The 14,672-nt window shown below is 40.8% G+C and overlaps 1 protein-coding gene across 3 annotated transcripts in view; it reads left to right on the plus strand.

The window, feature by feature from the left end:
* The first annotated feature begins 4,185 nt into the window (after window positions 1-4,185).
* Window positions 4,186-14,672, plus strand: part of IGF1R (insulin like growth factor 1 receptor) — a 266,306-nt gene continuing 255,819 nt past the window's right edge. For all 3 annotated transcript variants that reach the window (XM_044979704.1, XM_044979705.1, XM_044979706.1), the window contains exon 1: window positions 4,186-5,395. In XM_044979704.1, coding sequence (XP_044835639.1) covers window positions 5,302-5,395 — 94 coding nt within the window. In that variant the 5' untranslated portion in view covers window positions 4,186-5,301. The remainder of the gene's footprint in view (window positions 5,396-14,672) is intronic.

Below are 14,672 nucleotides of genomic sequence, written 5' to 3' on the forward strand. Positions count from 1 at the left end.
ATGATTTTTTTCTACTACTACTACTTTTTTCTTTTATAAGATTATTGGAAATTCCATAAAAAGCTATGTTCAGAGAGCCTCAAGAATCAGGACACGACAAAGTTACCATTACTGAGATTGTAAACTGTTTGGGGCAAGGGACGTCTTTTTTGTTCTGTGCTTGTATATCACCTAGCACAATGGGGTTCTGGTCCAGGACTAGGACTACTAGGCATTATGATAATACAATAAATAATAATAGTGAATATTTAATGTTGGATACATAACTGACCTTCTATATCTATGTGTAATTTCAATACAGTCTTTAATGGCATGATCACACAGTAGTTCTCAAATAATACATTATAATACACAGTCTATTCTATAATCTTACATATCCCATGTGTAGCAAATTGAAGAACTGGGTACTTCACTACGTATGCCAGATAGTCAATGATAGTAACATAGATACTATACAACACACTACACTGTACTGCATATTACGCCTGACTACACAGACCAATATTGCATATTTGCTGGTATACATATGCTGCTAAATTTGTATCTGAGTTACTTCCAAAGTTAATTGCCTAATCCTTGAATTGCACCTAAGAAAGTCTGCTGCATGTGTGCAGCTATGATAGTTTCATAATTATCTGGCTTATCTCCTGAATTTCCCTGACGGAGAGTTGTGCTACTGTTTGAAGGAAAATGTATAGCTTATGGGTGCTGACTACATATTAAAATACAGACCTTAGAGTGAAGAAAGCTTATCATATATAGAGCCTGCCCCTGCTGCCACTGAACTCAATGGCAAAGCTCCTATCGACTTCAGTGACTAAAGAGCCTAAGATGGAGATTTTCAGAGTTGCCTAAAGAAGGATTTGGATGTCCAAGTATCTCTGTTGAAATCAATAAAATTAAACTGGATCATTATAACAATGAAAATAGTTCAACTATACAAGAACAAAAGCAGATTACAAGAAGACCATGTGTTTCAGAAGGTTGTAGAAAAAAATGGCATGATAACATAATTAAAGTTTGTATCATAATAAAATATACTTATCAGGGGGCAGAGTTAAGGTTAAATCTGCAGCCTTAACGTTGACATTTGCATTAATCATGCAACCTATAACTTTTTCTTAATGAAGCTTTATAGTGTGAGATTATATCTAATGCCCAAAGATGTCTGAGGTTTCTGCCATTTTATACTTCTGCCACATTTTATAGCTCAGTATGTCAAAGTATTGCAAGAAAGCTGCGATTACCTAGGACATTAGTGTGCCACACAGTGTGGTTGCTAGGAGTGTCACTGCAACAGTGGGGATAGAACCCACACTCTCTTATTCCAAAAAGCACAAACATTTAACATTAGGAGTGGAGCTAAAGGTACTCCTGAGAGCATTCTGCACCAAAAATTAAAAAAATTCTGCACCAAAAAATAAAAAATTCTGCGCACAATATTTTAAAATTCTGCAATATTCTGCAAGTTTTATTTGTCAATAAATAAATGCAGAGGCTCCAGCATGGCAGTGGAGAGCACAGGCCACTGGCTTCACAAAAGTGGGAGATCACCCTGCAGCCCCCCTGCCCACACACCTGGGACACCGACTCTTCGGTGAGGCTGCACCTGACCCTCACACAGCACAAGGCCTGGACCTGCCTCAGAAACACCCTGGGGCCCTGCACCAGGTGCACGGCAGGCAGGCTCAACCAGCAGGATCCAAGTGCGAAGGGGCTCAGTGGGGGGGATCCAGGTGTGAAGTGAGAGGGTTCTGTATGGGACAGTTTGGGTGCAGGCTGCTCAGTGGGGGGTTTAGGTGTGGCGGGATCTGGATGCACAGAGGCTTGAGGCGGGGCATGTTCAGTGCAGGGGCAATGGGACTCTGCAGGGGCTTCCAGGTGAAGGTGGTTGGGGCTTAGCGGAGTGTGGGGGTGTGGGGGTTTCAGCAGAGGGAGTCTGGGTGCTGGGGGATTGGGGCATGGTGGGGTGGGGTCTGGGTGTAGCTAGTTGGGGATCAGTGGTGTGAGGACCTGGATGTGGGGGCTCAGAGTGGTGCAGGGGGCTGGGGCTTGTCAATGTGGGGGATTGAGTGCAGGGAGCTCAGTGGGGAGTGGTCTGGGTGCAGGGGGTCTGAGTGCAGGGGGTCTCCAGATGCAGAGGTTGAGGTTCAGTGGAGTGGGGTTTGGGTATGAAGGGATAGGGGGGTTCTAGATGTACTGGGTAAGGCTTGGCAGGGGGTGTCGGGTATGGGAGGTCTGGATGCATGGGGGTTGGGCAGATGGGAGAGCAGCTCCCTATACAATGACCCCCTTCCCCCACAGCTGAGGAGTGATGGGGACAGGAAGCAGGAGATGATGCTGAGATTCCTGCAGCTGGGGGAGGTTTCTGGGGGTGGGTCTGACACAGACCCAGCCACTCCTTGCAGGGGAAGAGGAAGTCCTGTCCTCTCTTGCCTCCAGCCCAGCTGGGACTAGCAGCTGATCCCAGATCAGAGTAGAAGTCACTGTCTGGGGTGTTCTCAGCCTCGTGGTGATTTACCTCTACTGGCTCCTCCAGGTGCCTGAAACGATGTGCCTGCACTGCTAGGGAGTGGTGCATGACTGCTCTTGCAGCTTCCCTTTGCTTCCATGTCAGAAAGTCATTTTTCTGAGGGGAAGTAAAGAAATCTGTGGTGGATATAAGTTCTGAGCATGCACAGTGACGCAGAATTCCCCCAGGAGTATTTTAAAGGAGACTATCCATTAACTATTATCAAAGTATGGCCAGTGATAGAAACCCATACATGGATTAGTCAATTTGTTACAGTATTTTAATTAATTGTATTGAAATTGTCAGTGTATGAATGTGCTGCATTACTTTGGGGATAAATTCTTCCTTGGTTTCTTGTTCCAGGTGAGACCATCTATTTTAACGGTTGCTTCCCCAACCCTTTTCTTGTCTTCTCTTCTACCCCCATAATCCAGGAACTTCAAGCTCTGCTTGGTAGCTACCAGCTTGAATGCACAAACATTGTGGAAATCATTTAATAGTATATACATGTAATAAATAAATAAGTAAATAAAGCATGTAAGAGTAAGACTCAAACCTATTCAGGATGCAGCCCTTTTCTGCTTTTGTTGACTTTTTAGCATCTTAAAAGAAAAGTCTGCATGCACATTTTTTTGCAACAGCTGCAAGAAAAAGAAAAGGAGCTTTTTGAGAGATCCATCCAGAAACTGGGGGTAGTCTTTGCATTTACACTGAGATTATTTTGTGGGTCAATAAGAGGCACTTAGGTGGTATGGCAGGCAAGCAAAGGGGAGTAGAGGAGTAAGAATCCACAGGATTGTCCTGAATGGGGCATGGATTCCTTAATTTAGGACTAGTTTTTAAGCATTTTCCTTCTTTTGATGAAAGATTTTTTTTGCAATCTACTTGCTTCAGTGAGACATTTGACATTTAATTTTAACATATTTTTACAAATCTCTCTCATTCTAACTGATCTCCCGAGACAATCTTGTACGTATGCATGTTGCGTGTGAGGGCTAGGTATTGCTTTGGGATGCAGCAGCGAGCCTGCAGGGCTGCTGGAAGGCCTGGCAGACACAAAGACATCAATGCATTGGTTTACACTCTGTTCACGTTTTGAAGGTTTTCTTTGCAACCATGAGGACTTCCCTCCAACCTCGCCTCCGCCCCGCCCAGAAAAAAAAATCAGATTCCAGCGCACAAGCGGGCAGCCTCTGAAAAACAAAAACAAAAACACCGGCCCACTGAGCTTAGTGCAAGTCAGGCCCAGAGATATTCCTCCCGGCATGACATTGGGATGCAGGAGACCAAGGCATGGGGGACTTGCAGCCTGACGTGCATTTTGCACGGGGCAAACTAGAGGGGCCGGGGTGGTGGCGCGCAGCAGACCCGCGCACTGGGGCAAGGCTGCAGCAGCAGCAGCAGCGCGCGGACAACACGGGCTGCAGGGGCCGCGCGCCGCTGCTCTGCCTCCGCCGCCTGGGCTCCCTTCCGGACGGCGCCCGCGATGCCGCTCTCCTCTTTTTGCCTCGAGCCTGCTCCGGGCCTCCGCTGCTGAGCGCGAGGAGCCCGGGAGCGCGCGCGCGCGCGAGCCCCCAGTGCCAGTGCAGCAGCGGCGGCGGCGGCGGCCGCCTCTTGTTTACCAGCATTAACTCTGCACCGTGCGCGCGAGGAGGAACGGCGGGAGGGGGAGACCTAGCAGCGGCAGCAGCAGCGCGGTGCAAGCCCTCCTGCAAAGAGCAGCGACAGACTTAAATACAGAGCAGCAGCAGCAGCAGGGCCTCCCCTTCCAGCCTCCCCCCTGGGAGGAATTACGGACCCCTTTGCAACAAGCTCCTGGGCTTTGACCTTCAGCAAACCGGACCCCCCCCCTCCCCACTACGACCCTCCCCCCGCACACTCCCCCTGGCGTGGGTTGGACAAGAAGCGGGGAAGGTTTGCAGCGCGCACGCACGCCCAAGATTCGGTTGTGTTTGGATTTTTTGTGCCATGGAAAAGCAGCCGCTAGCAGGGATGCGAGGAGGCGAGCCGCAGCCAGAGGAGGAGGAGGAGAAGTGCTGAGCTGCTCAGCTCTCCCTGCTGCCGCTTTGTGTGTGTGTCCTGGATTTTTTTTTTTTTTTGGAAGGAGCCGGTGGCAGCAGCGCTGAGACGAGGAAGAGGGGGAAGCCTTTTCATTCATTTTTATTCCGCATTTGTAGGGTCTTCAGCCACCTGGACTTACTGTTTGTTTGGTTTTCTTTTACTGTGGGGGAAGCTTGAAGGGGGGAATCCCTTTGGAGCAGCCTCAGGTCTCTGCTTAGGGGAATAATCTCCAGTCTCGGGAAGCTGTATTTCCTCCTCCCTCATAAGATTGCTTTGGATCCCACCCCCCTTTCCCATCCAGGTTTTTTTTTTTTGCGTGTGTTTGCTGCGCCTGTGTGGTGTTTGAAAATGGAGGCTGAAGATACAGACCGCCAGCCCCAATGTGCTTCATGTTTGCGACTTCTGTGCACATTGTATCCCTGCAGGCAGCGCTGAGGGGGAGTGTTGCTTCGCCCTTTCTGGGGGAGCCCCAACCCAGCGTTTTCATTGTTGTCTGTGGGTGGCTTCTCCGGAAGAACAGCAGCTAGGGAAATAGAAACCTTTTAATTTTCAAACCCAAAGGAGTGGTTTTTGTGTGGGAGGAGGAGGTTATTTTCCAATCCCTCCCTAGGTCTCCCCCCACCCTCCCAATTTATAGTTCTTCTGTGTGAGTGGAGGGGGGGAGAAATTTGGACTTCTTTTTTTTTTTGGGAAAGGGGGATTTTGTCCGTAATTTTAAAAAAAGAGGAATGAAGTCTGGCGCTGGAGGAGGGTCCCTGACCTTATTCTGGGGGTTTCTGCTCTTCTTTGCCACACTTTGTCTGTGGCCAACAAATGGAGAAAGTGAGTATTTTGCGTTTCATTTAACATGGTGGAGGGGGGGGGTGCGCTTGTTTTGCACTGCGGTGGCTTTTGAGTTTCAGTGGCTGCTTGTGTTTTTTCCTGTTCTTGAATCTGCTCCTTAAGCACATTTGAGTTCAGGCTGCTCTTTTCTCTCTCCTCGCTTGGAGTGGATGGCGTTGGTATGCCTTAATTTAACCAGAGTTCAGACACTTTCCCGTGTCTGAAGAGTAATAGCGCTCATTACTTCTCTCCAACCCCCTAAATCTTTTCACCCACTGTGTTAATTTCTTAAAGCCTCTCCAGATTTTCCCCTAATATTCAGATTTTAATCTCCCAAGACTGTAAAGTGCCCAGTGAACATCGAAAGGCCCAGGAATACTCGCTTCCAGTGTTTGGAAGGGAACATTGACTTTAATCATTGGATGCCTTTTTTTAAAATCAAGGTTTAATACCCTCTAATTGAAAGGATTTCTGTGAATAAACAGGCTGTGTTTTATGTGTGTGTGTTTTTGCAAAGTGTGGCATTCCCTTCTTGGGATGCACAGATGGAAAAGGACTATATGTCCGCCTACAGAGACCACTGATCTAATATTTTATATAGATCTGTACAACGTGGGGGGGACGGGGACGGACAAATGTATTGACGATTGGAAGGATTAGGGATTTAAAGATGAAGAAATCAATACATGATAAGCTGTTTTTATACCTAGAACTGAAGTTCTGCGGTTGCTTCTTTTAAAAGAGCACGAGTTGTTTTCTTCTCTGTGTGTGTTTAAATTCTGCGTTGTGGAAAACGTGGTTCTGTGTGTGTGTGTGTGTGTGTGTACACGCTCTGAAAATGGTTGTGTCTCCAGTGCACAACGATGCCCGGTGGGGATTCTTGCTGCTGCTGCTGATCTTTTCGGAATCGCAGTGTCTGTCCGTGTTGTTTGGGAGTTGCAAAAGCCCCGACTTTGTTTTTGTACATTTCAAACCTGTGATTATTTTCTCTGCCCGGCCCCTTTGGTTGCAGGGGAAGATAGAAGGGGGTGGGGATGGTGGGAGCTGACATGGACTGGATTGCAATGATCAGCATATTAATCGGTGCGGATGATCAATTTTCTTCTGTTTTGTTAGTTTGGATTGCTGGCCCCCAGCGTTACGGTTACTTTGGCCTCCGCTTTTGGCGGGGGGGAAATTGGGGGTGTTGTTAAATGGGCCTTTTTATTTCAACCATTTTAACATTGTGCTCGATCTCCCTCTGTTTGTCTTTCAGTGTTTGTGCAGACAGGAGGTTTCCTTAATGCTAGATCCGTTCCCACTAGCCGAATGGTTTAACTTTTAAAAAACTCCCTAACCATTAATTAACGTCACCCATTTTTAGTTGTGAAAAGGTGTGCGGAGGAGAGAGTGCATTTCATCCATTCAAATATGAGGAAAGAATTCCTGACACTTAAAAAACACAAAACCACCCAGGCGCTTCTTTAAGTAGTCGGTTTAAGTTGGAAAATAAGTTCTTGGATGTACCGGCAATTAAACCAGTTGTAGAAACGTTTCGGGCAAAGCTAGGGTAGATGGAATCTGCAAGGCATGTTGAGTAATATTGTATTTCGTTAGACAGTGAATGCCAATTAACTCTTTGAAAGTCAGGGCACAACTTGGCTTTTAACGTTGTAATGCTTGGGCCAGCAAGGGCTTGGGAGAGTTTTCTTTCTTGGATAAGTCGAATCTTTTAGCTAGAATTGCTTTCCAGAGAGGAGATTAATCCCTAGGGTTGAAAACTAAAACCCCAGAGCTTGCTGGTTTTGGTTGGTGGTGGTGTGTGCCGGTGGCTAGAAGAATCAAGATAAACGGATGATTAATAAGTGTAAAAAAAGTAAACGTTTATTCTATCAGTTTAAGAATACACTGGCCCAATGTTCTTGAATTATTTTTACCAAGTCCAGAACATCTGCAAGTAAGAATGGTTGAGAGGAGAAACATTCTCTTAACAGAGGTAACAGCAATACATTAGATTTTATTTTTCAGTCATTTGAAATGTTTATATTTGGGCCATCTAGCTAAAATGACTCAGTTAATAAATCTCACATGAAATACTTTTATTTTGAGGACGATCGAGGCGTTTCAGTGATGACAAAATAAGATGAGAAGCTTTTCTTAGCTGAATACTGCCTCTAATTACGTTGACTTTGTAGTTTTCAGTTTAATAGCCTTTGTTTTCACAAGTTATTACTGAAAGAACTTCACTGCTAGGGGAAAAAATGACCCCCAGACAGATGTTTTGCATCACTTTGTATTCTTTCCTCTCCCCACAATAGAGGAAGGAGGATTGATCTTATTTTTATTTGTTTTTCATATATAACGTTGTAGCTAAAAGGCACTTCCATTTCTGGTCAAATAAACAAGGCGTTCCTAAATAGGAGTACACAGGAGGTACAACAGGAAGAAAAAAAATTCTTTAATACTTAATAAATCAGTAAGAGATGATTTAATGACCAAAAAAATCTTTAAAATACAAGTACTTTAAAAGGAAAAGTTCCAGTTAGCAACATGCACAGAAAAGATGTTCACAGTATAGCAGCGTTTTGTCAAAAGAGCAAAGAAATCCATTCCTGAGAAACTTTGAATGCAGGTGTGGTAGTTCATGTGGTATTTAAGATGGCTAGGTGTTGCGTGAGACCCTTTAAACCTTGAGGCAGGTTTAAGATGCACCCTAAACTCAATGTCCTTTTTTTTTTTTCTGTGTATGATCACCAGTATTGAGCATATTGAAATTTGGCTTAAGTGTCCTGACCTTAAGTATTTAGGGAAGGAAAAAGCTGAAAGGGGTGCCTTAAAAAATTAGACACCCAGAATAAAAATACCATTAGTATAGTACCTGGTGTAATGCTGCTTTGAACCCATAGCTATGTCAATGAATCTGTTTATCTTGGCTTTGAGCATTAGCCCATACATACAGCCTACACTTTGTTTCAAATGTTTATTAACAATACCGGTAGTACATGCTGGCATGTTTAGATCCATATTTCAAGATGTATAGTAAAAAATCCTTTATGAGTGTAGTCAGTGTAGGTGTGTAGCATGAACATCAATATCTCCTAATATGCTTGGTGATGAGAGTTGAATGAGTTACATAATTCTTTGGGCAATTTAGATACTGAATAGGAAATGTTTCAGTATTAAAGGAATTAATGTTAATCAGGTACACTGGAAATAACCTCTAAATATCCCTTCTCTCTTATCAATAAATTATTATGATTAGAGTCCATCGGAAGAAACAGTGAGGTAATCAATGCTAACACAACAAGAAGTGTAAAGGCACATGTTAAATCATTTTAATATCAGAATCAGGACAAAGGGTTGTATGAATTACTGGCTAAAAGGGTTAGGAAATGGTGGTCATTGTGTTAATATGAAGCAGAATGTGTTAAAAGGACAGAACATAGGATCTGTTATGGAATGAGGATGCATAGTAGCCAGTTTAATTGTAGAATCTGTATTTTGGGGGAGAAAAATGTTTTTCTTCCTGTAAAGTAAAGAAAGTCCAACTAAAGAGTTTGACTAAATAACTAATGACAAAAATATTGTTAGAAGTGGAGTAGGAGAACTGGTTTTAGCTTCAGTGAAACCGAAGAAATTAGTTTTTTGTTAATAGAGGAATAGTGTGGATTCTATAAACAAGTGAAAGTCGAACACGGAATTCTAATAACATTCAATCATCCTTGTTAAAATTAATGTTAGAATAACTCTGAAATGCGAGTTTAATAATTTTCTTTTTGCCTTTAATTGTCTGCACTCTAGATTTCTTTCCTTAAAGCCTATACGTTTAAAGTTTTCACGAGAAGAAAAACCTGCTAGTTTTAAGTCTCTTTACACTGTTAAATGGCTAGTTTAGATCAATGTTCTTTACTTGGGGTGTAGTTAAATGGTTTCAAATGTGGTTTTTGGTTTTTTTTGCTCTACTAAATTTACATTTAAGAATATACTCATTTCTCATCTGCTTAATAGAATCTTTGATGACTTAATGATTAAAATACAATACAATATTTTTAGGGATATAAATTATTGGACTGAAGTTGTAATAGTGCTTTTAAAACTACATTTGCATTAATTAAGAACTTTTTTTGATCCGTTTTTCATGCTTCTTCAGTAGACTTCATTTTTACTGGTGGTCATTGAAAGTTTTCATTTGGTGAGTTGAGAGAAGATAGATAATGGATTAAAATGATGAGTTATATTGGAGATAGTTTATATAATTTGTGAACAGAAAAAACTGCATAGTAACATCCCTCCTGGTCTTAAATTTTAGGAGGCACAAATACTGTGTAAAAACAAACTATTTTTTACACTTTCTTTGATCACTTCATGATCTTTCATGAAACCCAACTTTCTTTTAACCTGTTTAGATGGTCATGTGTGATGTATGCATCAGGGTAGTTTACAGACTAAATTGAGTAAAATGATTTAAAGCAATAAAAATATATTCCCCCAAAAGCCTGTAATAAATTTACTGAGCAAAAATAGAAATTAGTATGTACCTATTTCCTCTGTACCTTGTCACACAATGTTGAATTAATCAATAAGATGTTAAAGATGTTAATTTATCTCTTCCTCCTGTAATATTAAGATGTCACCTAAACTGAGGAAGCACTGCAAACCTTTGAAACCATCCCTTAAACGTTGGTTTATGACCTTAACAAATTTCCTACTTTAATTTTAGTATACATGTCTCATATTTGGAAACACTTTATGGTCTTACCTAATAGCAGCTGGCTTAATGTAAACTTCAGTAGTGGCAAATGCAATTTTGTATTGGAAAAATGTGATGATTCTGTATCCCTAAATTTAAAAAATGACTTGTGCTGTATTGTAGTAAGTTGTATCTCAAGTGTTTTGAGCAATGGTTAAAGTTGTTTGCAAGTATGTGTGACTTCAGTTTATTGCAGCAGTCTTTCTAACAAAGATTGGATTTATTCTATGGTTTCATAGATAAAAAGACTTTCTGTTACAATTCCTGTTTCAAAGAACACTTTGAATGCAATGATGATTTTGAAGGGAAGAAATGGTTTTGCTGTTTTGATGTGTTTGACATGTATAATTTGCTTATTACTCTAAGGTATGTAGACAGCCTTTTTTTTCCCTGTGTCTTTTTTTCTGTGTAGGTTAGTTGGATTGGTTTTTATGAACTATGAACCATTTAAAAAAAGGAAGTTTCCAAAACCTTTTATTGCACAAAAGCAGAAATCAACAAATGGTAGTTGATAAGAAGGCATGTGTGGTTTTTTAGCTAACTTGCTTTGATACTGTTTTCTTAGCCAAGTTGTAGCAGGTGCTATCTGAGTTCAAGATCGGAACAGATTTCATAGTACTATGTATTCTGTATATCCAAAACTATTTGGGGCAGACTTTGAAGACAGGGAAATGAATAACAATGTAGGTGTATAATATATATGAACATTTTATACGCTCTGCAAATTGACTATAAATTTATCAGCTCCTCAAAAGTCATAAACAGGTTAAAAAGTTGTTCAAGGCAGGGCTGCTAATTTTTTGTAAAGGTTTAGAAAGGAAAGTTTGGTAACTTATTGATTTATTAGGGAGATAATCTCTTACCAAAAGCTGGTGCTGGTGGTGTGTGTTTTAGATTTTGTTCAGTCTTTTACAGATGGTTTAATTAACCTTCACAAATGCTAAATCTAAGTGATCCCTCTAGATCTGTTAGTTAAATCAATGATTAATTTCTTAAAATACAAGGTACAAGCAACTTTTAGAATACAAATACAAGGCTATCTAAAATTTGTTAGTATGCTGAAAGCAAAAATTGACATAAAATATATATTATCTGTATTTTATAGGTATGTTTACAAAAGAGAACATATCAGTTTGCTTTTGGCAAAACTGTTAAGAAACCCTGATATTAAAGCCTTGATTTTAATCTAATCTAAATAATATCTTTTGATTTTTCAAAAAGCTCAAACTACCCTTTTAACTGATAGTGCCGTTCTTGTTGTCTCGACAGTAAGTACATCAGCATGCATCATTGTCTCTCAGGCTAGTTTTGTTGATGACTTCCAGCATGTTTAATATCTATGAATTTTTCACACATCCGCCCAGTATGCCCCTTAACCCTGATTGATGCAGTATGATCATATTTGAACAGGAATGCAGGGATAAATAAGCCTTGAAAGTGCTACAAGAACACTCTCTTGCAGGAACATGGTATAATTTTACTACAAATTTTAATATAACTTATTTCTTTAATTAGAGGAATAAACTGGTTAACATTTTTCTTTGCTGACAAGTTTGTGTTTTAAGTACCACATTTATATAGACACTATTGTTCAGACTTCTTTGAGTTAAGGTGCATGTCTCCTACAAAATAAGGAAAAGCTCTTTTCCATCAGATAATTAACATAAGCTGTTACTATATTTCTGTACTATAACTGCAAATGAAATAAGTACTACTAAAGATGTTGTCTTTATGTCTTGTCTGTTTTTTGCTACTGCAGGAATTAATGTTGGTAATAATAGTTTAGTTTGTAAAAACACTTGTTTTTGGATGAGTTCATCTCCCACATGATGCTGGCAAAATGAAATTTTTTTTATTGAAACAGCTCTGTGACCGGTCAGGGAGAGTGTTATCTGCAAACCTGTTATTGGTGCCATTACATGCTATAAAGATAGCTCTGTTTACTTAGAAGTGTGAATATCCGCTCTGATCAGAGCGCTCTTTTAGTTAGGGTTTAAAAAAAAATTCTTATGATACTTTACTACTTTATTTTGGAAAGAAGGAAAAAATGTGTGTGTCAAAATGTGGGAGCGTATACATCACATAAGAGCTCTTCTAATTCTGGAGATAAATGTGTGACTGTGGTGTTTTTTTTCCTTTAATTGGTGGTGTGGTCACCTTCCTGATTTTTCCCCAACCACACCTTCTATTATTTGAATAATTGAGTTATTAAATGGAGGTTTGTGTAACTTCTGTTCTCTTCATGCTGAAGCAAATACTACAGTTTTTTTTCAGAAATAAGGGAGGATTTTTGAAGTTCAGGTGCTGGAAGTGTTCAGAGCATGATCTGAAATAGTCCAAGTATCCCTCTGTCCCTTGGAATTTAAACTTGATCAGAGCACAATCTATTTAAATCTGATGTATTATACCTGCTGTTAACTTTATAAGCTAGGTTTATACAAATTTCTTTTTAAATTTTTCATGATACTGTATTACAAAAATATAACCGTTTAAAAACAAATGGCTTCATAGTAAGAGAGAACATCCATAAATTAGAGCAAAAATGATGCATTTTTCTAAGTATTGTTTGTTTCAGATGCTATTGTAATATACCAGGTATAACTGGTGAGCATGCAAGTTTGAATTAGCAGAGAGTACAAAGTACGTTTTCATTGTTGTATTCAAGATTTGTTCTATTTCGACACTTGTAAAGGGCAAACCGCACAAAGTGTCAGACAGGGTAATGGGCTCAGGCTCACCCCATGATTAAAATTAGTCATACAAAAATCATATTGGAAAACGTTAATTAAGTGTGTGTGTGGAGGGGCGTGCTGTACATAAAAAAAATGTGCAGGAGCAGCAGGATATCTCAGAAGCTCTGTGTTGTGCTAAGATATTGTAGAGGTAACTTTGTTACCTTAATTCTGTGTGTTTCTTGTTAGTTTGTGTTGCTGTGTTTTGTGATATCATCTTGTTGGTAAAACATCTGTTTCCTATATGTATGGTGTAGACCAGGGGTAGGCAACCTATGGCACGGGTGCCAAAGGTGGCACGTGAGCTGGCTTTCAGCGGCACTCACACTGCCTGGGTCCTGGCCACTGGTCTGGGGGGCTCTGCATTTTAATTTATTTTTAAATGAAGCTTCTTAAACCTTTTTAAAGCCTTATTTACTTTACGTACAACAATCATTTAGTTATATATTATAGACTTATAGAAAGAGACCTTCTAAAAACTTTAAAATATATTACTGGCACGCAAAACATTAAATTAGTGTGAATAAATGAAGACTCGGCACACCGCTTCTGAAAGGTTGCTGACCCCTGGTGTAGACCATTACACCCAGTTAACTACTAGATTCTGCTGAAACAGAATAGACCCTGATATAGGGCTTAAGAAGTCTCCTTGTTAGTGATAGTAGGAAGAGGTGATGTGTGTCTACAGAATTTAAACTTTTGATTAAAAATAAATAGAGCTGAGGGCTTGTTTCTGGCACTTATGGTTGAAAAAACACCTTTCCCAAACATGATCTGATTCAGTGCTGTTTTTGTGGCGTGTAGGGACAGGCGCCTCATTATTTCTTTATCAGGGATATGTTGAAATTTAACACCGTTCCAATCTGTTTTACTTTAGCTATTCAGAAACCAATGGGCAGTGATAAACGGGCAAGAATCGAATCCGTTTCACTTTGGGAAAGCTATTCATAGGGAGGAAGAGATCAAAGTGGTGTGGCAAACCACAAAATAGCCAGGAGATGTTATGGAAATGAGAGGGCCTTCTAGATGCCAGAAGGACATGGTGCTGGGGTCAGGTGGTTCCAGTTGGCAATCCCTACTCATGGAAGAAACTTGGCATCCCCGAAGAGGTTCTGGGGACATGAGCCTGGTAGGAATCCCAGTATCACCTCCATTACACTGTTGAAAGAGAGATGGTTTGTGATCAGAGAGCAGCGGTGGGCCACAATGAAACACTCAGCTGAGTGAAATCAGATTGGAAATACCTTGTTTGAAATCAGTGGAATGTTCTGTTTTCTCTCTTGATCACTGAATGCTTTCCCCAAACGTTGACCCATAGTTAAATACACATCATTGCCTAATGTACCTAAATTTCATAAATTTCCATTGGGATTAGATCCATTCCCAAAATGCCACTGCCGTTAAGAGGATGCAGAGAGAGACTTTTGATTTGTAGATTTTTAGCAGAAGACTCCTTTTGGCTTTATTACCAGAAACCCAGTTTAGGAGCAGAAAATTCCTCAGTGGACGCCTATCTAGTCAGGTACATCAGTGTCATTCTCCTTTCCAGCTGATGGGAGTCTTCCAGAATTTTGGTGATATCCCTCCTCCTGACCAGGAGAGTTTTTGGCTGTTGTCCAGTTGTTTCCAGTTTTTAGCAGGTGGAAGCAGCTTGTGGTTCTGTATTAGTTTGTAGTTAAACTTTTCCCCCCTAAATTTCTGGTGGCTAAGAATTTTTTTGACAGAGTTGTGTTTTTTATTGCTTTCCTGCAATATCCAGTCTCCCAGGAGAAACTGAGGGAAGGGGCCTCCCAGCAGTGTCAGAGGCAGATGTCTT

The sequence above is a fragment of the Mauremys mutica genome, chromosome 11 (genome assembly GCF_020497125.1).
Source record: "Mauremys mutica isolate MM-2020 ecotype Southern chromosome 11, ASM2049712v1, whole genome shotgun sequence".
Classification (NCBI taxonomy): domain Eukaryota; kingdom Metazoa; phylum Chordata; order Testudines; family Geoemydidae; genus Mauremys; species Mauremys mutica.